Raw genomic sequence first — 23,143 nt, 5'->3', positions numbered from 1 at the left:
TCCCGGCCAGGGCACATAGGAGAAGCGCCCATTTGCTTCTCCACCCCCTCCCCTCCTTCCTCTCTGTCTCTCTCTTCCCCTCCCGCAGCCAAGGCTCCATTGGAGCAAAGATGGCCCGGGCACTGGGGATGGCTCCCTGGCCTCTGCCCCAGGCGCTAGAGTGGCTCTGGTCGCGACAGAGTGACGCCCCGGAGGGGCAGAGCATCGCCCCCTGGTGGACAGAGCGTCGCCCCTGGTGGGCGTGCCGGGTGGATCCCGGTCGGGCACATGCGGGAGTCTGTCTGACTGTCTCTCCCCATTTCCAGCTTCAAAAAAAAAAGGAAAAAAAAAAAGTTTAAAAATCTGCAAAGTTGAGACCTTTTATAATTGGTGGGTTGACATATAATCGTGAACAGTGTCCTAATATATCTTTTATGATGTTACATATTTCATGTTAGGTATTTGATCAGGATAAGGGGTAGGGATTAAACCGGTGATGTCAGAGGGTATGTTAGGGCAGGGAAACTGTTCTATATGACTGCTGTACTGGTGAATGCACATCTGCAGGTTTTTAAAAACATCATTGAGTAGGAGGTCAAAGGAGGGTAGATCCCAGGCTGGAATGCTGAATATGACAAAAGAATCTAAACTTACTACAAATGAATGCAGAATATGACAAAAGAATCTAAACTTACTACAAATATATAAAGCAGACTCACTAAAAAGGAGAAGGAAGAAAAAGGTGCTGACCTAAGTAATCAGAAATAGGAAAAATCTGTAAGGTAAAAGGCAAAAGCAATTGTACATAGCCCTGTGCTCTAGCTCATGCTAGAGCACACCTATATCACATATAAGAATATGTTCTCTTAACATCTTTTGACTAGCATAACATTAGTAACTTATTAATATTAATTTTTATCATAAAATTTTTAAAGAAAAATAGATGGCTATAATGTTGTGATATTTGCTTAGATGTCCTTTAACCAGAGAGTGCAAGTTAACAATTCTGAAACCACTGTGCCTCCAAAAAACATTACACCAGTCTAACCGTGAGAAGGACATCAACAAATCCCACTTGAGAGACATTCTACACAATGCCTCACTAGTAATTCTCAAAACTGTCAAGGTCATCTAAAGCAAGGGAAGTCTGAGAACCTGTCACAACAAAGGAGAGCCCAAGGTGACGTAAGCAGTTGTAATGTGTTGTCCTGAATGGGGTCTTAAAACGAAAAAGAACATCAGTGGTTGTGACAAATATACCTTCCTAACATAAGATGGTAAAGGTAGGGCACCTGGGTTTGGGTGTTTACATGAACTCTGCACCATCTTCACATGAGTTCTATACATCTTAAACTGTTCCAGAATTAAAGATCATTGGAGATTGTTTATTAGTTTCAAGAAGTTTATGATTGAGACCATACACACACCTATCTCTTAACTGCATTTCTCTCATTAACTGGCCGGAATACCTAAAACTTTGAACAAATTATGAATGAGTCTCTTAGCTTTGTTACGTAATGAAAGTAATAATAGCTTAGAAGCCCTGAATGGTACCCACAACAGCATTCTTTCCTACTTAGTCTTGCATGGCTTCTCATTTAACGTATTTGAAAAGGTTTAAACTGATGAAACATTTTAACATGATTTAATAGCTCAAAGCCTTCACTGATTAGTCTTACTATTTGTGCTAAATTGGCAGTTTAATAATTTAAAGCTAATCTATTTTATTTTATTTCATTTCAGATGAATTACATTATCTTGGGTATCCTGGTGAGTAATATAAATGTAAAATATTAGTCTTAGATTTTTAAGTTATTGAATATAATAATTTAAAGGTACTGCAGATATTCTTTTGCTATAGTAGTACTGGTAACTTTTTTCTTTATTAAAATAATATTGCAATTTAGGGTTGAAATTAGTACTTACCTGAAGTACAATTTCATGCAAGTGAAAATATTTAAAATACTCAACATTATAAGACTATAGAAGGGTAGAAAAATATACTGAGGCAACACAAAATATGAGTTGTCTTTTTTTATCATTGTGAATGACTCTGCATCATAAAAAGGCAGTTAATGGGGGAAGTAAGTGAATGATTTTTAATTTGAAAGAGAAGAAGCAGTCTTTAAAAGAATAGCAGGGTAACAATTCTGAACTTGCCAGACCCCTGGGACCTTGTTCAGAGTTGCTCATTCATAGAATATATCTGAACCAGTTGAGTGGGGGGTCTTTTATCTGAAGTAGAATGTGTATTAGTGGAAATACCTTACATAATATAGATAAGTAGTTGGTCAATAACCATTAAGAAACTGTTGGCAGGAGTATTCATCATTCTTCAGCCATTGTTTTCATATATCTCTAACCCTGAAAATACCTGAATCATGGATAACACCTTATTTCTTTGCATTTTCATTTTCTTATAGATAATAAAGAGCAAATGAATGACCAACCTTTGGGTGAGTAGAACTTTAAAATGTGTGATCAAAATATAATTTTATATATATATATATATATATATATATATATATATATATATATCTTTTATGGTGATCATAAAGGGATTTGAGACCTTTTAATTTGACAGCTTTTATAAATACTTGAATGACTTTGGGAATGGTTTATCTTGGATATTTTTAAAAGAAATTATAGAACGAAGGCTTACAAAGATTATGGATTCAGTTTCTGGGACCAGGTCTGCGTCTGTGGAGTGAACTCTTCGTTTTGGCAATGTGCGGACAAATAAGCATGTATGTTACATGGAGGGAGTAATCCTCTCTCTTGGGGGGGTTAGATTGGAAAAGCCCCAGAGAGCATTCAATAGCAGCTCTCCATTTTGAGGTATGAATAGGAGAAGGGCCTTCCAGACAGGAAGCCTGAAATCCTAAGCACAATGTGGTAGGGAAGTGAGTCAGTGTGTTGAATTTGGGGAATGGCAGGTAACAGCCCGGGATCTGGGGCCTCAAGAGGAGGGGAGAGAAGGCTGAGACCACATCCTCAGGAGCCCCGGTCCTCATTTCAGCCATTGGAACAAACGTTCTGCTGGAAAGCTGAATGAGCTGTGTCTCTCTGGAAGGCCAGGCTCGTGTCAGTGTAGAATGTAAACTAGATAGAGAAGTTTCAATTAGGAGAAAAATGAAGAGACTGTGACAGTCGTCTCGAGAAGAAATGGGAATCTAAATTAGGGTTATCAATAAGGATGCAGAAGACAAGAACAAATTCAGAAGATCTTTAGGTGGTGAAATCAGTAAGCTGTTTTTGTCATCTTGCTTATAGGGTATAAAAAATAGAGAGGAGTCACCCTGCCTGCTAGCATTCCTGCTGGGACCTCTAGGGGGTAGTGACATGCCCACTGAGTTGGGGAATACAGAATCAAAAGCAAGCTTCAGAGCACAGATTGGCCGTCAGTTTGGAACCTAACCAGTTTGAGGTATTTGTGTCCCATGTAGGTGAAAAGTATATAGCAGGTGGTTGTGTGTGTATCTGGAGCCCTGTGGTGATGCCAGGAGTAGAGATAGTTTTATGATAGATGGTGGAAGTTAAAACCACGAGACAGCCAACATGAGATTGCTACAGGCTACAAAGGGTACAAAATTAGCTAACCTTTTTTTTTTTTTTTTTGGTGGAGAAGAGGCATACAGTGTTTTTTAACAATTATAATCAGTTGTCACTGGTCTGATATCATATAAAAATTTAGATTTCTAGGTTCTTCTGAAAAGTGGTAGCTGTCGGTTGTGGCTAATTAGTGGCTGCCCCATTAGAGTTGTATGCTCCCTCGCGTTCCTGTTGTGAGCTTTCCTTCTGCTTCCCTCCCTCCCTCTTTCCCCTCCCCTCCCCTCCCCTCTTTCCCCATGTGTCTCACCATGGAGCTAAATTTCTTTACATGGTGTCTGGATCCGCCGTCTGGCTGCCATCAGACTTCTTCAGGTTCAGACTCAGAGTTGGCAGAGTGTCACACCCCATTATGTTGGTCAGAGAGAATCACGGGCAGACCAGATTCAGGGCTAGAGGCTGGGGGCCGGGTTGAGGGTGACTACACTATATGAGAGCAGGGACACCGTGGTTCATTGGGGGCCGTCTTTTACCACAGCTGGAAAGGTGGGCATGGACAACTATGAATGGCTTTGCTTGCCCAACTAAGGATTTGGACTTTATTTTGTAGGACACAGAGATTAAAAGATTCTAGGCATGAGACCAACAAGGACTGTATATTCAGCCAATCTGATATGATGCTAATACTCAATATTTGATAGATGGTCAGATTTTATTTAACAAATACTTGCATCGCACTAAATATGGGCCAGACCCTTTTCCAGCTGCTTATGAATATTAATTCATTTTAGAGAAGTAACACACTGTTAGATCATTAGACATAGACCTGATATGACACTGTACCAATTTTTAAAGAATACATTGCACTGAGCTTTGGAAAATGTCTAGGATCATGAGGTTAAATACTTCTCTGAAGTGGTTTTATTGTATTGTTTAATCAACTTGCATTGGTTTCTTTTTTCCAATAAATGGTTTATATTCAAGAAATTGTGGGTGGCTCTTACAGTAAATGTTTTTCTGCAGAAAGTTTTTTCCATTTATATTATCACCTAAAAACCGTTGTAAATTGCTTAGATAGTTGCTTTTTAAAGTTTTTTTTTCATTCCTCACTCTTATCATCTCTACTTCAAATTTCACTGTTTCGTCCTCTCTCGAATCTCTAAAACCTGGCTCTTCCTTTCCCTCCTACAACCACTTTCCTGGAATGAGTCTATGTCGCCTCTTATTTCGACCACTGCTGTCTGCTTCTCAGTTCTCAATCTTCCCCGTTCGCCTGTCACTCAGGAACTGTTTCGCTAGTAGGTTGGACAAGGTAAGGTTTACTTGTTCATCATTTTTATTACCATCTATTTCAAAAAATGCTCTAAGACATTTTAGAAACTATTAAAAATTAGCGTTAGGGAAAATGTTTTGAAGATTTATGGTCAATTATTAATACATACATTTTTAACACACATAGTTCTCAGGTTGTTGAATTCTTCTTGCATTCTATGAACTATGCCAAGTGTTCTTTCCAATCAGATAATAAAACCATGAATAAAGAATTGATGTTAGCAGAAGCAGCCTATCTTGTGTAGTTTGACAACTTGTTTTTTCCCCAAGGACCCCAGTGGGTTTTTTCTATTACATACCTTCTCATTGTTTTCTGCCAATAAAGCTTAATTTAGGATACATTTTAGAATTAAATTATAATATTCCACCAAAACACCATGATTTACAAACACTTGATTACCTGAATAACTTTGAAAACCCCATGATTTGTGCTATAATGGTGTAAGCAAAAGACAGCACCTTTTTTTAATTGATATTTTTAAGAGAGAGAGAAACATTGATTTGTTGTTCCACTTATTTATGCAGTCATTGGTCGATTCTTGTATGTTCCTTGACCAGGAAGGGACGATACTTTAGCCAACTGAGCTACCTGACCAGGGCCTCATGACAACACCCTCTCGTGTCACTTAGAAGCAGACTGCCTGAGTCCTGCACTGAATGGAGGTTGGGTCTGAATTCTCTCAAAAAAACACACTGAAAATTTTCTTACTGTGGATTAGCCAGCTAATATAGTCTTGCAGTGTAATGATGCTCTAATTTACTTAAGAAGGAACTTTAAAAAAGGGAGAAATATAATGACTTTAAGTTTTATGCTGCCTCCTATTGAAATCCACCCTGAGTATTGGCAACCCCTTCACTGAGTTTTAAAATAAAAGGTACTTTAATAGAAGCTATATGTCTGAATCCTTGTATATTAAATAGTCTTAATAATCAGCCTTTTCTTTTGGATAAAAGAAGAGATTGTCATTTGTATAGGACTTGGGGTGACTTACTGAATTAGAAATGTAGCTTAAGTATCACTTTATTTTTTTCTAAAATGTGCATACTCATAAAGTGGGCAATTTGCAAAAAATCTCTAGAAATATAAATATAGAATAAAGATACCACACCATGCAGGCAGTAAAGCTTTTCACAAGGCAGGGCTTCGGCCGCCTGGAGGGCATCCCCTTCCTTGGCACCAGTTCTTATCCAGGCCTTGTTTAACACTAGACTCAGGTGTTCTGGGGAAGAGAAGGCATTTCACCAGAGAATTTTGGTGAAATTGAATCAACTTAATGATTTGAAACATCGGAAATTTTGTTAAATATTGCAGACACCGAGTCAGCAGTGTGATTATTTGTGCCTATTACCATTTTGTAAGATGGTATTCATAGTCACTTCTAAATAAACTACTGAGCAGCACTCTGTGGCAGAGGTCAGGCACCTAGTCCTGGCTGGTGTCAGAGGAGGTGGCCTGCAGTCCTGCCCAGAGTGGCTCTTCAGCCAGTTGGGGATGCTGCTGGTGACACCCTTGTCACGCCATTTCCACTGCTCCCTGGTGTCTCCTTCGCAGATTCATGCCACACTATGCTCAGGAAAAGCATCACAACGGGTTCCTGTGGGCACGGCATGGTCTCAAGTCTCTTAACCCCACCCCAGGTTAGCAAAGTACAATTCTGAAGACATCTTAAGCACTAAGCTATGTCCAGCCTTCCACAGGTGTTTTTGTTGTTGTTGTTGTTTTGTTTTTTGTTTTTTTACAGAGACAGAGAGTCAGAGAGAGGGATAGATAGGTACAGACAGACAGGAATGGAGAGAGATGAGAAGCATCAATCATCAGTTTTGCGTTGCAAAACCTTAGTTGTTCATTGATTACTTTCTTATATGTGCCTTGACCGTGGGGCTACAGCAGACCGGAGTAACCCCCTTGCTCGAGCCAGCGACCTTGGGCTCAAGCTGGTGAGCTTTGCTCAAACCAGATGAGCCCGTGCTCAAGCTGGTGAGCTTTGCTCAAACCAGATGAGCCCGTGCTCAAGCTGGCAACCTCAGGGTCTTGAACCTGGGTCCTCCACATCCCAGTCCGACACTCTTTTCACTGCGCCACCGCCTAGTCAGGCCCACAGGCATTTTTGGACAAGCTATACACCCGATTAAGCGAGCTGGCACTTTTTAAGGCACTGGTGTGGATCTTTTTGTCCCTTAAAAACAAAAATATTCTTTGTATGAGAATACAGCTTTGAGCAAAGTCTCAGTGCACTAAGGTCAGAAAACAAATTGTTAAGATATTTATACGGAAGTCTTCACATATCTCTCAAGTAGCCACATCTCACCCAAATGGAATTTTTTTTTTCCAAAAAAGCTAAGAGAGGACAGTATATCAACTGAAAAGATACAGATACGATGCTTGTTAAGTGGCTGCTGCTCTGTCCTCGTTGGCATTTTCCCTTGTTTACTTGCTTTTCCCTTGTTAGCCTCTTCCATTGTTAGCAAAACAAAACCTAATTTGATGGGAACCCAATTTCTAACATTTCTTGTTTAAATTTTCTCTACACATTCAGTTGACTACAATAATATTCTTTAATTTTGTTGTAATTTGATAAAAGTGTCTTTAATATTGGCTACCATCATGCTTCACAGACAGCTAATAAATATCCTTTGCCTGGTTCTCAACAGTATCAATAAGTTTAATTTCAGCTGTTAGATTTGTTAGCCTCTGTGATCCTCAGTATATTGGTCTGCTGCATAAAGTGATTGTTCTAAGAGGAAATTAAGTAATAGTGAAATCTTATTTGTAAAGCATACTTTTTATTATAATGATACCATTTGTATAGATTTTATTATCATTTTTATATCCTCTAAATCCTTCCCTCCGCTTTCTTTCTAACAGCAAAAGACAAGGTGGCCCTCCTGCTGGGAAACATGAACTACTGGGCGCACCCCAAGCTGAAGGCCCCTCTGGTGGACGTGTATGAGCTGACCAACCTGCTAAGACAGCTCGACTTCAAAGTCGTCTCCCTGCTGGACCTGACTGAGTATGAGATGCGGAATGCTGTCGATGAGTTTCTGCTACTTTTAGATAAAGGCGTCTATGGTAAGATATTTACCATCTTCGTTCTAATAGTCACCCACTATTATTTCATTGAACAAATTAGGTTAAGAGTGAAAAATCAGAGAAAGGTGCGGTAAGCACATTGTTGGATTGAGTTTTATTTTTAAAAACAATTGATTTGGTCTTCATGCTGTAGTTGTTATGAATAACTAATCAGCTTTTAGTTAATTAGCTTTATTTTCATGTCTCTTATGTTGTTTGGTGCAGTTTTCATAGCATTGTTTCACAGTAAAGAAATAATGGCTCATCTGTTGATTACTGACACTGACCCAAATTTTAGATTATTAATTTAAGAGACTCTAGATGAAAAACGAGTGATAGTTATATCTCATAAGAAGTAATCCATGAGGTCAGATTTCCCTTCTCTGCTGAGAGAAAGCTATGTTTATAGTATCGTAACCCTCACTGACTGTTCTGAAACGCCTGTGCTGTTTCTTACACTTGATATTGGAGTTCCTTTTCATCTAAATTGTGTTCATTTGTTCACCTATCTTGTAAATCCTTCCCGAGCTCCTGCTGTGCGCCAGGAGTACACGGATAAATGTAGGCTGCCCTGCTCTGAGGGGCCCCTGGTCTCATGGAGGAGACAGGGAGTCAGCAAGGCAGGCCTCAGTCTTGTTCGTCTTACCATTGATTATACAAATATTGATCTACTTACGACCTATGCAACTTACGACCATTCAACTTTACGACCACAATTGCTAGCCACGACTGCTCCATGTCTGGCAGTGCAAGCGTTGCCCAGCTGGCATCTGACAGTGTGGACCAGCTTCCGGCAGCACTACCATCTCCACATGCACCATTTCAACTGTTATCCCAGACTCGGTACAGCAATTTGTGTTTTGTGTCTTGGATATTTTTCATCAAACCCCTCCCAAGATGTCTACCAAGAGGAAATTGTCTTTGCAAATATTAAACCAGTTGTACTGGTAATGCAGTGTTTTACTTAAACCTGACGAATGTAAAAATAAGAAACAAAATGGTGTAGAGATGATACAAACGGCATAAAATGAACAAAGAAAATTATGACATATAACAATAATGAAAGAAAATTATGATAAAATATGACTTAAAGATTTTTATAACATCATTTCACAGTACTGTACATATAGCCTACTCAACTTACGACCAAATCGTGTTATGACCGGTCTGTTGGAACCAATCGTGGTCATAAGTCGAGCACTAGCTATAATGTGTTACATCTATGAAGTAAAATACACTTCAGGACAGCGTCTTGACGTTGGTTTAAAATACGGTCCTGAAATGAAGACGGCACCAAAATAACTTTCTTTCCACGCACATTTAGTCGACATCAACTGTGTTTATAACTGGGGACCCCGTACATAAGTTTGCATTAACTTTGAAGAAAATAAAAGTCATTTTTTAAGAGTGCTACATATGTATTCAGAGTACTGTTTAGATGAACTCTTGCCCCCCTTTTCCTTTTTTAGGGTTATTATATTATGCGGGACATGGTTATGAAAACTTTGGGAACAGCTTTATGGTTCCTGTCGATGCTCCAAATCCATACAGGTCTGAAAATTGTCTCTGTGTGCAGAATATCCTGAAACTGATGCAGGAGAAAGAGACGGGGCTCAACGTGTTCTTGCTGGACATGTGCAGGAAAAGGTAACGCGCCTCAGCAGGTCGGAGACAAAGGTCAGCCTGGCGAGTTCCAGCTGAGGCAAACCTTCAAATGTCAGGAACCCCTTCAGTTTGTGAATTGGATAGAGTGAAGCTGATGAGGAAGAAAACTGGAGGAACCCTTGTTTTCTCTGTGTATTTTTAATTAGTTTAACTCTTCCCGGTTTGCTGTGGAACAGAAGTGAACTAAAAGGCCTAGGTATTTACTCATACTGCAATAGGTACAGCTCCCCCAACAACCGCTGCAGTTATTTCTCCAGGAATTCGCAATACCAGCACCCAGAGTCAGGCCTCGGGTCCCTCTAGTCCAGGGGTCCCCAAACTTTTTACACAGGGGGCCAGTTCACTGTCCCTCAGACCATTGGAGAGCCGGACTATAAAAAAAACTATGAACAAATCCCTATGCACACTGCACATATCTTATTTTAAAGTAAAAAAACAAAATGGGAACAAATACAATATTTAAAATAAAGAACAAGTAAATTTAAATTAACAAACTGACCAGTATTTCAATGGGAACTTTGCTCTCACTGACCACCAATGAAAGAGGTGCCCCTTCCAGAAGTGCGGCGGGGGCCGGACAAATGGCCTCAGGGGGCCGCATGCAGCCTGCAGGCCGTAGTTTGGGGATCCCTGCTCTAGTCAGTCAGTCCCGACCTGCAGATACAGGAGGTTTAGTGGAACCAGATCCTGTTGTCCACCCCTGTGTTACTAAGGAATGCAACTGCTGATGAGCCATCTCAGATGCACAACTTTTTGCTTGCTCAGCATTTACCAACCAGAACCCAGCACCGGAATTCAAATGTCACTCCACTTTCAACATTAACAAGAGAATAGATCATATTTTTTGTGACATTATTACTTGTGCGCTTTTTTTTTTTTTTTTTTGGTATTTTTCTGAAGTTGGAAACGAGGAGGCAGTCAGACTCCCGCATGCGCCCGACCAGGATCCACCCAGCATGCCCACCAGGGGGCGATGCTCTGCCCATCTGGGGCGTCGCTTTGCCGCAACCAGAGCCATTCTAGTGCCTGAGGCAGAGGCCAAGGAGCCATCCTTAGCGCCCGGGCCAACTTTGCTCCAATGGAGCCTCGGCTGCAGGAGGGGAAGAGAGAGACAGAGAGGAAGGAGAGGGGGAAGGGTGGAGAAGCAGATGGGCGCTTCTCCTGTGTGCCCTGGCCAGGAATCAAACCCGGGACTCCTGCACGCCAGGCCGACGCTCTACCACTGAGCCAACTGGCCAGGGCCTACTTGTGCTCTTTTTTAAAAATGCTGTTTGTTTGTATTTGTATCTGTCCTTCTCCCCTCCTCCCTTTTCAATAGAAACGATTACGATGACACCATTCCGATCTTGGATGCACTGAAAGTCACTGCCAACATTGTGTTTGGATACGCCACGTAAGAAACTTTTATGTTTATGTTCAAGATTCCTTTATGCTGCATTCATTTCTTTTTATTGTAGGTTAGAGGCCTAGAATATCTATAGACAAGTAGCTGTTAATTTGCCTCTTTGATATTCTTGATAGCAAATTTTAAATCATTGACTTTGGCATTTCACATCTTTTCATCTTCTTTTTAACGAGCACCAGTGTGTCTAGTTCCTACTAAAGATGAGCTCTTTAATTAGGATGTCCTGCAAGAGGCGGGAAGCAACAGAGGCTCGTCAGTGTTTAGGAAAGCCCCACGGGGCAAGTGTTGGCCTTTTTGAGTTTGTTTCTTTTTGCTGTTTTGAAGGTGTCAAGGAGCAGAAGCTTTTGAAATCCAGCATTCTGGATTAGCAAATGGAATCTTCATGAAGTTTTTAAAAGATAGGTTATTAGAAGACAAGAAAATTACTGTGTTACTGGACGAAGTTGCAGAAGGTAAAATAAAAAATAAAGAGAAAGCTATGCAGGGTTCTCTGTGTGGTAACTATTTTATTTCTACTACCATCGTGCAGGTTTGGAATTAATATTTGCTTTATAAAATAACTATTAATATAATGTCCAGCAACACTCCCATGTAATTCCTGTGCAGCGTTGCGGGAACTGCAGGGCTGACCCCAGACTTCATGAGGAATCAGTCAAGTTTGGTGCTCTGAGCTCCTTCCCACGTTCCTGTGCCTCGTGTCCAGTCTCCTTGTGTGCAAAAACATTATTCACCTAGCCTTCTCTCTCAGGATCGGACAGATGAAACTTGACAGAACTTTTGAGGCTGTGGTGGAAAACACTGGGTTTTTGTTTTGGGGGGGGTTGTGACAAAGAGAGAGACAGAAAGAGGGGCAGATAGGGACAGACAGACAGAAAGGGAGAGAGATGAGAAGCATCAGTTCTTCATTGCGGCACCTCAGTTGTTCATTGATTGCTTTCCCATATGTGCCATGACCGGGGGGCTACAGCAGAGTAAGTGACCCCTTGCTCAAACCAGCGACCTTGGGCTCAAGCCAGCAACCTCGGGGTTTCAAACCTGGATCCTCTGCATCCCAGTCCAACGCTCTATCCACTGTGCCACCGCCTGGTCAGGCTGGGGTTTTTTTCTTGATAAACTTACTGGTTTTAAATTTTTGCTATAAGGACACGATGCTAGATATCTAACACGTGTCTTCCGTCCCCTTCCGTCTCTGCCGGCCTGGTACACAGCTGTGGCAGGTACTGCATTAGTAGTACTACAGCCGCGGATTGACATGTCCTTTCTGAAATGCCATTGTATCAGCCATATCAAACAGAAGGCAGCTCTTTTGCAGATGAGTTACTGGAGTTTCATGAATGTTCCAAAGATGGCAGTTTGTGTATAGAGTATCTGAATGTTTCACCAACAGCTGTCAGTCACATTTGTTTATTTTCAAGTTTTTTTCAGTGTAGATCTCTTAGCTGGATCACATGACTTAACCACTTTCCCATTTAACGTGGACAGCTGGGGCTGTGGGCCTCCTTCAACCAGAGAACTTCTGCTTTTACCTGTTTTACATATTAGGCTTCTATTTGAGCTCTTATTTGAAGAAAAGTTTCTTCTGCTTAAAAAACTAATGAATGCCTTTGGAGTATATCAGTTATTTCCAAGCTACGATCTGTAAAGGTGCTTCAGAGACTAAAATGTTTTATTCTAATTTTATATTTTAAATATTCAACTATGTTAAAAACTTAATAAAAAGCACCAGTTCATCTATATATATACCAAGAATATATATATACCAAGCATGTATATAGCATAACATTTGTGTCAAGTTCAAAACCTAAAACTTGGGCACTCACAATATCCCAATGCCTATATATGAGTAGAAATTAGACTGTGCATGGGAGTGTACACAGTACATCGGGTAATGGTGAGGGGAGGGCAGTGTGCTGCTTTAACTGTGCTGGTGGTTTTAGCACATAATTTCCTTTTTAAAAAAAAATAAGTCTGGGCCCAGGTTGCTCAGGAAATAGAGCGTTTTACCCGCGCACCACGGTCGTGGGTTCAGTCCCTGGTCAGGGCACATATGAGGAGCAACCATTGTGTGCACAACTAAATGGAACAATTAAGTAGAACGAGTTGATGCTTCTCTAGCTCTCTCGCTCTCTCTGTCTCCCTCTTTCTACCTCCCTTTTCCTCTCTCTCTCATATCAATGGAAACAACTGTTTTCCTGACCAGGTGGTGGCGCAGTGGATAGAGTGTTCAACTGGGACACAAAGGACCAGGTTTGAAACCCCGAGGTCGCTGGCTTGAGTGTGGGCTCATCTGGTTTGAGAGTGGGTTCACCAGCTTGAGCCCAAGGTTGCTGGCTTGAGCAAGGGGTTACTGGTTTGGCTGGAGCCCCCAGTCAAGGCGCATATGAGAAAGCAATCAATGAACAATTAAAGTGCTACAATGAAGAATTGATGCTTCTCATCTCTCCCCCGTCTGTCCCTGTCTGTCTGTCTCTCTTTCACTAAAAGAAAAAATTTAAAAGACAAATCTGTGGTAAATACAGGATATATTAACTCTCTCAAAAATGTGATCATATGATTACTAACCGAATCTATCTCTCAACAGTAGAAATAAAGTTGTCATGCCTACCCTTTCTGTGAAGAAATATACTTTTCACTCTCTGTGAATGTCTAGGCTTAGACTATTAAGGGTCCATTGTTAGAACCACAGAGGAGAAGGCTGGGGAGGTTGCCTTTAGAAGTGAGCTGGTGCGGTATGTTTACCGTTTGCTCCCTGGTATCCGCCAGGCACTGTGAGCCATGACCAGCACGGTCAGGTGCTTAGTAAATATTTGATGAGTGAATAAGCAATAGTGAGACTATAGCCTGGCTTGTAGGAGAGTTCTCGGCCTATTTAAAATGTAATGAAAGGGTTATGGTCTTTAAATAATATTTACTTCTTACCTTTTAGATATGGGTAAATGTCATCTTACGAAAGGCAAACAGGCGCTAGAGATCCGAAGTAGTTTGTCTGAGAAGAGAGCACTTACTGACCCGATCCAGAGGACCGCCCACTCAGCAGAGTCTCTGGTGCGGAACCTGCAGTGGGCCAAGGCACACGGTACGGGCGCCTCTCTTGGTTGGGAGCTCTTTCTATTATTTGCTTATATTAAGTCGGGAAGTGTTTTTCCTCCTGAGGGTACAGTTTTCCTCCTGTTCTGCAGTGAAAATATTTTAGCTTAGTGGGCAAACACAAGACTAAACAAATGTTTCAGTTACAGGTGTTACACTGATTTATTTGGTGTTGGAAATACTGTTATTTAACTCATTATTTTCACCATTGGTAAAATTAAAATATGATCATTTGAACAAAGAATTTTCAGTGTATCTAATATGCAGTCTCTTATATTAAATTGTCCTGTAGGCTCTTGAAGTGTTCTGTTTCAAAAATCGCACAGGCCTGGATTCTGATCCTGTCTCGACCACTTGATAAACGTGTTATCTATAAAATGGGGAGGAGAAATACTACTCACTGAATAGGGTTGTCAATAATGAATAAGATCACACATGTAAAGAGACAAGCATGGTGGTCAGCAAATACTGGCTGCCTATAGACATTACTGGGCTTTTTTGTCTTTGACACTTGAATCCGTGGGTTGATAACGAAGAGAAGAGGTGAGGTGGGATTTCTATTTGTAACTTACTTACCTTTGGTAATTCTACATGATTTTGTGAAAAAGTGTGTTTAAATTATTGACTACAGGTAAGATTTTGGATTCTGAGTCCCAAATACCAATGCTATTGGTTCCCTCATTATGGATAATTGAAAATAATTGTATATTATTATATAGTAAGTATATAAGTAATTGAAATGGATTCTTTTCCTTTAGAAAACCTCTAATCAACAGCCCTGGCTGAATAGCTGGGTTGGTTACAGCATCTTCATGAAGCGCAGAGGTTGCCGGTTCGCTCCTGTATTGGGGCACATGCAGGAACAGCTTGATGTTCCTGTCTCTCTCCAGCTCCCCCTTTCTCTCTCGCTGAAATCAATTAAAAAACAATTTTTTTAAAGAGTCTCTAATCAGCTATAACAAAAATTACAGTGATCAAGAGTAAGCCAAACCATTTTATAAAATAAAACTGAAAAGTCAGATAGAAAGTATTTGTAACAAATTTGATAAATTGATAATTTTTTATAATAAAGAGTTCATGCAAAATAGTGAAACAAAAACATTAAGACCCCCCTTAATTAATACTTAAGGATGCAAATTCAACTGCACAGAGAATATACATATTAATAATTAAGAAACAAATACAGAAAATAGAAAACTAATAAAGTCATTATAGAAAAGAAAATTAAATCTATGATGGCATAGTTCTTTTTTTTAACCCCATCAAATAGGTCAACTTTTTGAAAATTAATATTACCTTGTAGAAATGTTATGGAGAAAATAGTATAGTAATATCGATGTAAATGGAAACTCACAATTGTGAGGAATCATCAAATACCTATATCTAACAATCTTAAAGCATTAAGTATATATAAGAAATATTGACTATAATAAAAAAGTAAAACCCTGAAATATTATATTCAGCAGTAGCAGAATTGTTAAAGATAACAAACCATTGAGTGACATTATACTTTATTAAAAACTATTTCCATGAAAATGGCAGCAACAGGAAAAATATATTTGTAATTATATGTATACTTTTGATTGCCATTATAAAAATTATATATGGTAAAAGACAAGAACTGTAAGAAAACAGTAAATTAAAAGATTTTTATTTGTTAGACCAACAAAATATTGGGCTTTTGTTTTTATTTTTGAGGGGTGTGTGTGTGTGTCTTTAAACAATGTTAGTTATATAACTATTTAAGCAAAAGACAGTGTTCTAGCTGTATTTGGCCCTATAAAAAATATTTGTTTGCTGTTTACCATCAGAAAACTTACCAAGCACTCTTTAAATAATTATTTATTTCAAGTTATTCTTAATTTTTCTTTTCCAGAACTTCCAGAAAGTATGTGCCTTAAATTTCAATGTGGTGTTCAGATTCAGTTAGGATTTGCAGCTGAGTTTTCCAACGTCATGATAATCTACACAAGCATAGTCCACAAACCACCCGATATAATAATGTGCGATGCCTATGTTACTGATTTTCCGCTTGTAAGTCTCTCCTGGTTTTTAATTTAAAATATAATGACATGTCCTCACTTATTAAAGACTAAATTTTGGAAAACTTAAAGTTAATGGTAAATATGAAAGAAATATGTATACATATGTATAACATATAAATATTTGTATTTTATTAACAGTGGTCATATTATTTGAAAACTGCCAACATATACCTTAAATTTGTCAAATTTAGACATGTCTCAAGTTCGCCAAGGAAGGAAGCCTTTATTAAAAAGTACTTTAATTTCCCATACCATAAATAAGATACCAAATGTGAAGGAATAAAATATACTCGTGTGTCAAGAATAATTTCCATTTAAAAACTGTTCCAATATAAGTTACTACAACAGTGTAAGTCAAGTTAGGGTAGTATATTGGAAGAATAGAAATCTAGTTGTGTTCTTTCCAAACATTTAGATATGATATTTATTTTGTGTTGGCCAAAAGAAGTCAATAAACAGTACTCCTCTTTCCTATGTAGGTATAATAAATTGAGAAGCAAGCAAGGAGTAAGACAAACAAATCTGAAACATCACCTTTGCTACTGATAAAGGCTTCCCAGAGGACATGACAGTGTGAGAGCCAGTGGTACAGCCCTGAGCCCAGAGCTAGACAGGTCGGCCCACCAGGCACGGCCCCACTGGACCAGGACGGAGCTCCCTGGACGCAGACAGGGCAGAGCCTAAGGGCTTCTCTCTGAAAGAGCAAAGCAGATCTGCTCTTGGCCAGTGATTAGCTCTAAAAGAAGGAAAAGGAAGGGGCTTCCTTGGGCATGTCCATTTATTCTTCTTAAATATATGAATCATATAAATCCTTCTTCACCTTCCCAAAGTCATGAATGAGGAAGGGGAGAATCCAGGAGTCACGATGTGACTTGAACGGCTTGAACAGAAAAGGAATTTTGAGTAAGCTAAGAGGTGTTTCTAGGGATCATTTGAAAGTATCCTTTGTAAATGTACCAGCACAGAATCTAAAATTCCTATTATTGCTAGATGATTGTTTTTATTATTTCTTTAGTCCTAGATAAATGATCACCTACCTGCTTAGGCCAATATTCATGAGCAAGCATGACCGGTTAAGATGTTTTATCATCATAGAGAATGTTGTGACTGCCATTGTTTTCATGAATACTGTTCATTGATTTTCACAGGACCTAGATATTGATCCAAAAGATGCAAATAAAGGGACGCCTGAAGAGACGGGCAGCTACTTAGTATCAAAGGACCTTCCCAAGCACTGCCTCTATACCAGACTCAGTTCACTGCAAAAATTAAAGGTTACTGCTTTTCCTGTTCATAACTAATGGAACACTTGATGAAAGCAATAATAATGTATTTGGGCATGTGAAGCCTGTATTAGGATGCGCTGCTGCGTTGGGTATGAAATGGAAGTAGATCCTTGAGCTACCGTGAGTCTTAGCGACCGTTTTCCCATTCTGTCCTGTACCCGAGGATGGCCGGAGGGTCTTTGTGAGAGAGTGTGTGTGATCACCCTCTGGCCAAAATGCTAGAGACGGAAAGCCTAGTGTGCTTTGAAAGTTTCGTTTCTTAGCTCTGTGACTTTCTACAAAACAAATAGCAAATTAGAATTGGGATTTATTTTGATAATTCTTTTCATTTCTTGTTATCTTGTTAGTTAGAAACTAGCTCTATATGGTTGAGCCTTCTTCTCATAAAAGCATATCCTTGCAAACCTATGTTTTTAATTTATTTATAGCTGCATAACCATAAAATGTATTAGCCAGAACTTGGGGAGTGGAGGGGGCACTATTGACAGTCGCAGAAGGACAATAGACATAAACCTATTGTCACCCTGTTCATAGCTAATACATTCCCTTTTATCTTTGGAAAGCGGCCTAACGTCTGATTCAGCTATACCCCCTTTGAATGGATTATTATTGCACAATATTTTTTAAACAGCCAGTCTTTTGACTTGGGTATGAAGTCAGATACTTGGTTCATCAAAGGGTCATTCCCCGTCTCCCATAGTCAAGAGGGAAGGTTTCCGAAGCTGCGCTCCTTGGGAAGTAACTTTACTCCTCATCAAGGATATGATACAAGGTCTCTGTCATTCTGACTACTTTCAGTAGAAAAAACTAGAATTATACTAATTCAGAGTTATCGATTGAGGGAAAAGGAATGTGAGAGAGCCTTTGTTAGTGGAAGGGCAATGTGAAGAATGCCTTGAGGATTTGGAACATGAAGAAGAGGAGTGCTGGTGGATTTTCATTGTTTGGTTCTTCTATACTTGTGTGAATATTATATATATAGTTTTATATATATCATATATATATCATATATATATATATGATATATATATGATATATATGTAATATATATCATATATATATAGTTTTGGGGGAGGTTTCTGTAGGGTAATTTTTCTGACTGATTTTTTTTTCCTTTTTTTAAAATTAATTTTAATGGGGTGACATTGATAATTCAGGGTACATATGTTCAGAGCAAACATCTTCAGATTATTTTGACATTTGATTATGCTGCATTCCCATCACCCAAAGTCCAATTGTCTTCCGTCACCTTCTAACTGGTTTTCTTTGTGCCCCTTCCCTCCCCCAGCCCCCTCCCTGTCCTCCCCCCCCCACCCTGTAACCACCACACTCTTGTCCATGTCTCTGAGTCTCATTTTTTTTTTTTTTTTGTATTTTTCTGAAGCTAGAAACGGGGAGAGACAATCAGACAGACTCCCGCATGCGCCCGACCGGGATCCACCCGGCACGCCCACCAGGGGCGACGCTCTGCCCACCAGAGGGCGATGCTCTGCCCCTCCGGGGCATCGCCCTGCTGCGACCAGAGCCACTCCAGCACCTGGGGTAGAGGCCAAGGAGCCATCCCCAGCGCCCGGGCCATCTCTGCTCCAATGGAGCCTCGGCTGTGGGAGGGGAAGAGAGAGACAGAGAGGAAGGAGAGGGGGAGCGGTGGAGAAGCAGATGGGCGCTTCTCCTGTGTGCCCTGGCCGGGAATCGAACCCCGGACTTCTGCACGCCAGGCCGACGCTCTACCACTGAGCCAACTGGCCAGGGCCTGAGTCTCATTTTTATGTCCCACCTATGTATGGAATCAAATAGTTCTTAGTTTTTTCTGATTTACTTATTTCACTCAGTATAATGTTATCAACGTCCATCCATGTTGTTGTAAATGATCCGATGTCATCATTTCTTATGGTTGAGTAGTATTCCATAGTATATATGTACCAAAGCTTTTTAATCCCCTCGTCCACTGACAGACACTTGGGCTGTTTCCAGATCTTCGCTATTTTGAACAAGGCTACCATAAACATGGGGGTGCATTTCTTCTTTTCAAACAGTGCTATGGTGGTCTTGGGGTATATTCCTAAAAGTGGGATAGCTGGGTCAAAAGGCAGTTCGATTTTTAATTTTTTGAGGAATCTCCATACTGTTTTCCACAGTGGCTGCACCAGTCTGCATTCCCACCAGCAGTGCAGGAGGGTTCCCTTTTCTCCACATCCTTGCCAGCACTTATTCTGTGTTGTTTTGTTGATGAGCACCATTCTGACCGGTGTGAGGTGATATCTCATTGTGGTTTTAATTTGCATTTCTCTAATGATTAGTGGTGATGAGTATTTTTTCATATGCCTATTGGCCATCTGTATGTCCTCTTTGGAGAAGTGTCGATTCATTTCTTTCACCCATTTTTTGATTGGATTGTTTGTCTTCCTAGTATTGAGTTTTACAAGTTCTTTATAAATTTTGGTTATTAACCCCTTATCAGACGTATTGTTAAATATGTTCTCTCATTGTATAGTTTGTCTTTTTATTCTATTCTTAATGTCTTTAGCTGCGCAAAAGGTTTTTAGTTTGATGTAGTCCCATTTGTTTATCCTGTCTTTTATTTCACTTGCCTGTGGAGATAAATCAGCAGATATATTGCTGCGAGAGATGTCAGAGAGCTTAGTGCCTATGTTTTCTTCTAAAATGCTTATGGTTTTACAGCTTACATTTAAGTTTTTTATCCATTTTGAATTTATTTTTGTGAATGGTGTAAGTTGGTGGTCTAGTTTCATTTTTTTGCAGGTAGCTGTCCAATTTTCCCAACATCATTTGTTGAAGAGGCTGTCTTTACTCCATTGTATGCTCTTACCTCCTTTGTCAAATATCAGTTGTCCATAAAGGTGTGGGTTTATTTCTGGGTTCTCTGTTCTGTTCCATTGATCTATATGCCTGTTCTTATGCCAGTACCAGCCTGTTTTGAGTACAGTGGCCCTGTAGTATAACTTGATATCTGGAAGTGTGATACCTCCCACTTTATTCTTCCTTTTCAAGATTGCTGAGGCTATTCGTGTTCTCTTTTGGTTCCATATAAATTTTTAGAATATGTGTTCTATATCTTTGAAGTAAGTCATTGGTATTTTAATCAGTATTGCATTGAATTTATAAATTGCTTTGGGTAGGCCCTGGCCTGTTGGCTCAGTGGTAGAGCGTCGGCCTGGCATGCAGGAGTCCTGGGTTCGATTCCCGGCCAGGGCACACAGGAGAGGCACCCATCTGCTTCTCCACCCCTCCCCCTCTCCTTCCTCTCTGTCTCTCTCTTCCCCTCCCGCAGCCAAGGCTCCATTGGAGCAAAGTTGGCCCGGGCGCTGAGGATGGCTCTGTGGCCTCTGCCTCAGGCACTAGAATGGCTCTGGTTGCAACAGAGTCAATGCCCCAGATGGGCAGAGCATCGCCCCCTGGTGGGCATGCCAGGTGGATCCCGGTCGGGCGCATGCGGGAGTCTGTTGGACTGCCTCCTCATTTCCAACTTCAGAAAATACAAAAAAAAAATTGCTTTGGGTAATATAGACATTTTAATGATGTTTATTCTTCCTAACCATGAGCACAGTATATGCTTCCACTTATTTGTATCTTCCCTGATTTCTTTTATCAATGTTTTATAATTTTCTGAGTACAAGTCTTTAATCTCCCTGGTTAAATTTATTTCTAGGTACTTTATTTTTATGGTTGCAGTGATGAAGGGGATTGCTTCCTTAATTTCTCTTTCTGACATTTCATTGTTAGTGTATAAAAATGCCTCTGAAAAAATAAATTTAAAAAATACCTCTGATTTCTGAGTATTGATTTTATATCCTGCCACCTTGCTGAATTCATTTATCAGGTCCAGTAGTTTTTTGACTGAGACTTTAGGATTTTCTATATACAATATCATATCATCTGCAAATAATGATAGTTTTACTTCTTCTTTTTCAATTTAGATGCCTTTTATTTCTTTTCCTTGTGTGATTGCTGTGGCTAGGACTTCCAGAACTATGTTGAATAAGAGTGGTAAAAGGGGGTACCCCTGCCTTGTTCCTGATCTTAAGGGGATTGCTTTTAATTTTTGTCCATTAAATATGATGTTGGCTGTGGGTTTGTCATAAATGGCATTTATCATGTTGAGGTGTGTTCCCTGTATTCCCACTTTGCTTAGAGTTTTGATCATGAATGGGTGCTGGATTTTATCAAATGCTTTTTCTGCATCTATTGAAATTATCATGTGGTTTTTCTCCTTCCTTTTGTTTATGTGATGAATCACATTGATTGATTTGCAAATATTGTACCAGCCTTGCCTCCCCAGAATAAATCCCACTTGATCATGGTGTATGATTTTTTTCATATATTGCTGGATCCAGTTTGCTAATATATTGTTGAGGATTTTTGCATCTAAATTCATCAGGGATACTGGCCTATAATTTTCTTTCTTTGTGTTGTCTTTGCCTGGTTTTGGAATCAGAATTATGCTCACCTCATAAAAGGAGCTTGGAAGTCTTCCTTCCTCTTAAATTTTTTGAAATAGCTTGAGAAGGATAGGAGTTAGTTCTTCTTTGAATATTTGATAGAATTTACTTGTGAAGCCATCAGGCCCAGGACTTTTCTTTTTTGGGAGTTTTTTGATAACTGTTTCGATCTCATTTGGTGTAATCGGTCTGTTTAGGTTTTCTGATTCTTCCAGATTAATTTTTGGAAGATTATATGTTTCAAGGAATTTGTCCATTTCATCTAGGTTGTCTAGTTTTATGGCATACAGTTCTTCATAGTATTTTACAATATTTTGTATTTCTGTTGTGTCAGTTGTTATTTCTCCACTCTCATTTCTGATTTTGAGTCCTCTTTTTTTCTTGGTGAGTCTGGTTAAAGGTTCATTGATCTTGTTTACCTTTTCAAAGAACCTGTTCCTGGTTTAATTGATCCTCTGTATTGTTTCTTTAGCCTCTATGTCATTTATTTCCACTCTGATCTTTATTATTTCCTTCCTTCTACTAGCTCTGGGCTTTACTTGCTGTTCTTTTTCTAGTTCTTTTAGATGTAGGTTCAAGTTGTTTATTTGAGCTTTTCCTAGCTTCTTAAGGTATGCCTGTAATGCTATGAACTTCCCTTTCAGGACTGCTTTTGCTGTGTCCCATAAATTTTGAGTTGATGTATGCTCATTATTGTTCGTTTCTAGGAATTTTTTAATTTCTTCTTTGATCTCATTGTTAACCCATTCATTATTTAATAACATGCTATTTAGTTTCCAAGTGTTTGAGTATTTTTCAGTTTTTCTGTTGTGGTTGATTTCTAGTTTCATGCTATTGCAATCAGAGAAAGTGCTTGATATGATTTCAATCTTCTTAAATTTGTTGAGACCGCTTTTGTGCCCTAACGTGTGGTCTGTCCTAGAGAATGTATCATGAGCACTTGAAAAGAATGTATATTCTGCTGCTTTAGGGTGAAAGGTTCTGAAGATATCTATTAAATCGAGTTGATCTAATATGTCCTTTAAGTCTGCTGTTTCTTTGTTAATTTTCTTTCTTGAGGATCTATCTAGTGATGTTAGTGGGGTATTGAAATCCCCTACTATTATAGTATTGCTGTTGATCTCGCCCTCTAAATCCATCAAAGTCTGCTTTATGTATTTAGGTGCTCCTATATTAGGTGCGTAGATATTTATAACAGTTATATCTTCCTGTTGGATTGCTCCCTTTATCGTTATGTAGTGACCTTCTCTATAGCCTTTGTTTTA

General features: G+C 39.5%; 1 protein-coding gene across 2 annotated transcripts in view; it reads left to right on the top strand.

Annotated features, from left to right (window-relative positions):
* MALT1 (MALT1 paracaspase) overlaps positions 1-23,143 on the top strand; it is a 56,657-nt gene that overhangs the window by 28,425 nt on the left and 5,089 nt on the right. For both annotated transcript variants that reach the window (XM_066352231.1, XM_066352230.1), the window contains 9 exons: positions 1,723-1,749; positions 2,403-2,435; positions 7,727-7,930; positions 9,400-9,577; positions 10,914-10,988; positions 11,325-11,452; positions 13,927-14,076; positions 15,964-16,121; positions 17,281-17,406. In XM_066352231.1, the coding sequence (XP_066208328.1) occupies positions 1,723-1,749; positions 2,403-2,435; positions 7,727-7,930; positions 9,400-9,577; positions 10,914-10,988; positions 11,325-11,452; positions 13,927-14,076; positions 15,964-16,121; positions 17,281-17,406 (1,079 nt within the window). The remainder of the gene's footprint in view (positions 1-1,722; positions 1,750-2,402; positions 2,436-7,726; positions 7,931-9,399; positions 9,578-10,913; positions 10,989-11,324; positions 11,453-13,926; positions 14,077-15,963; positions 16,122-17,280; positions 17,407-23,143) is intronic.

This window comes from Saccopteryx leptura, chromosome 11 (genome assembly GCF_036850995.1).
Source record: "Saccopteryx leptura isolate mSacLep1 chromosome 11, mSacLep1_pri_phased_curated, whole genome shotgun sequence".
NCBI classification, from domain to species: Eukaryota; Metazoa; Chordata; class Mammalia; order Chiroptera; family Emballonuridae; genus Saccopteryx; species Saccopteryx leptura.
Note: the sequence above shows the minus strand (reverse complement) of the source record. Positions and strands in the feature narration are given on the sequence as shown.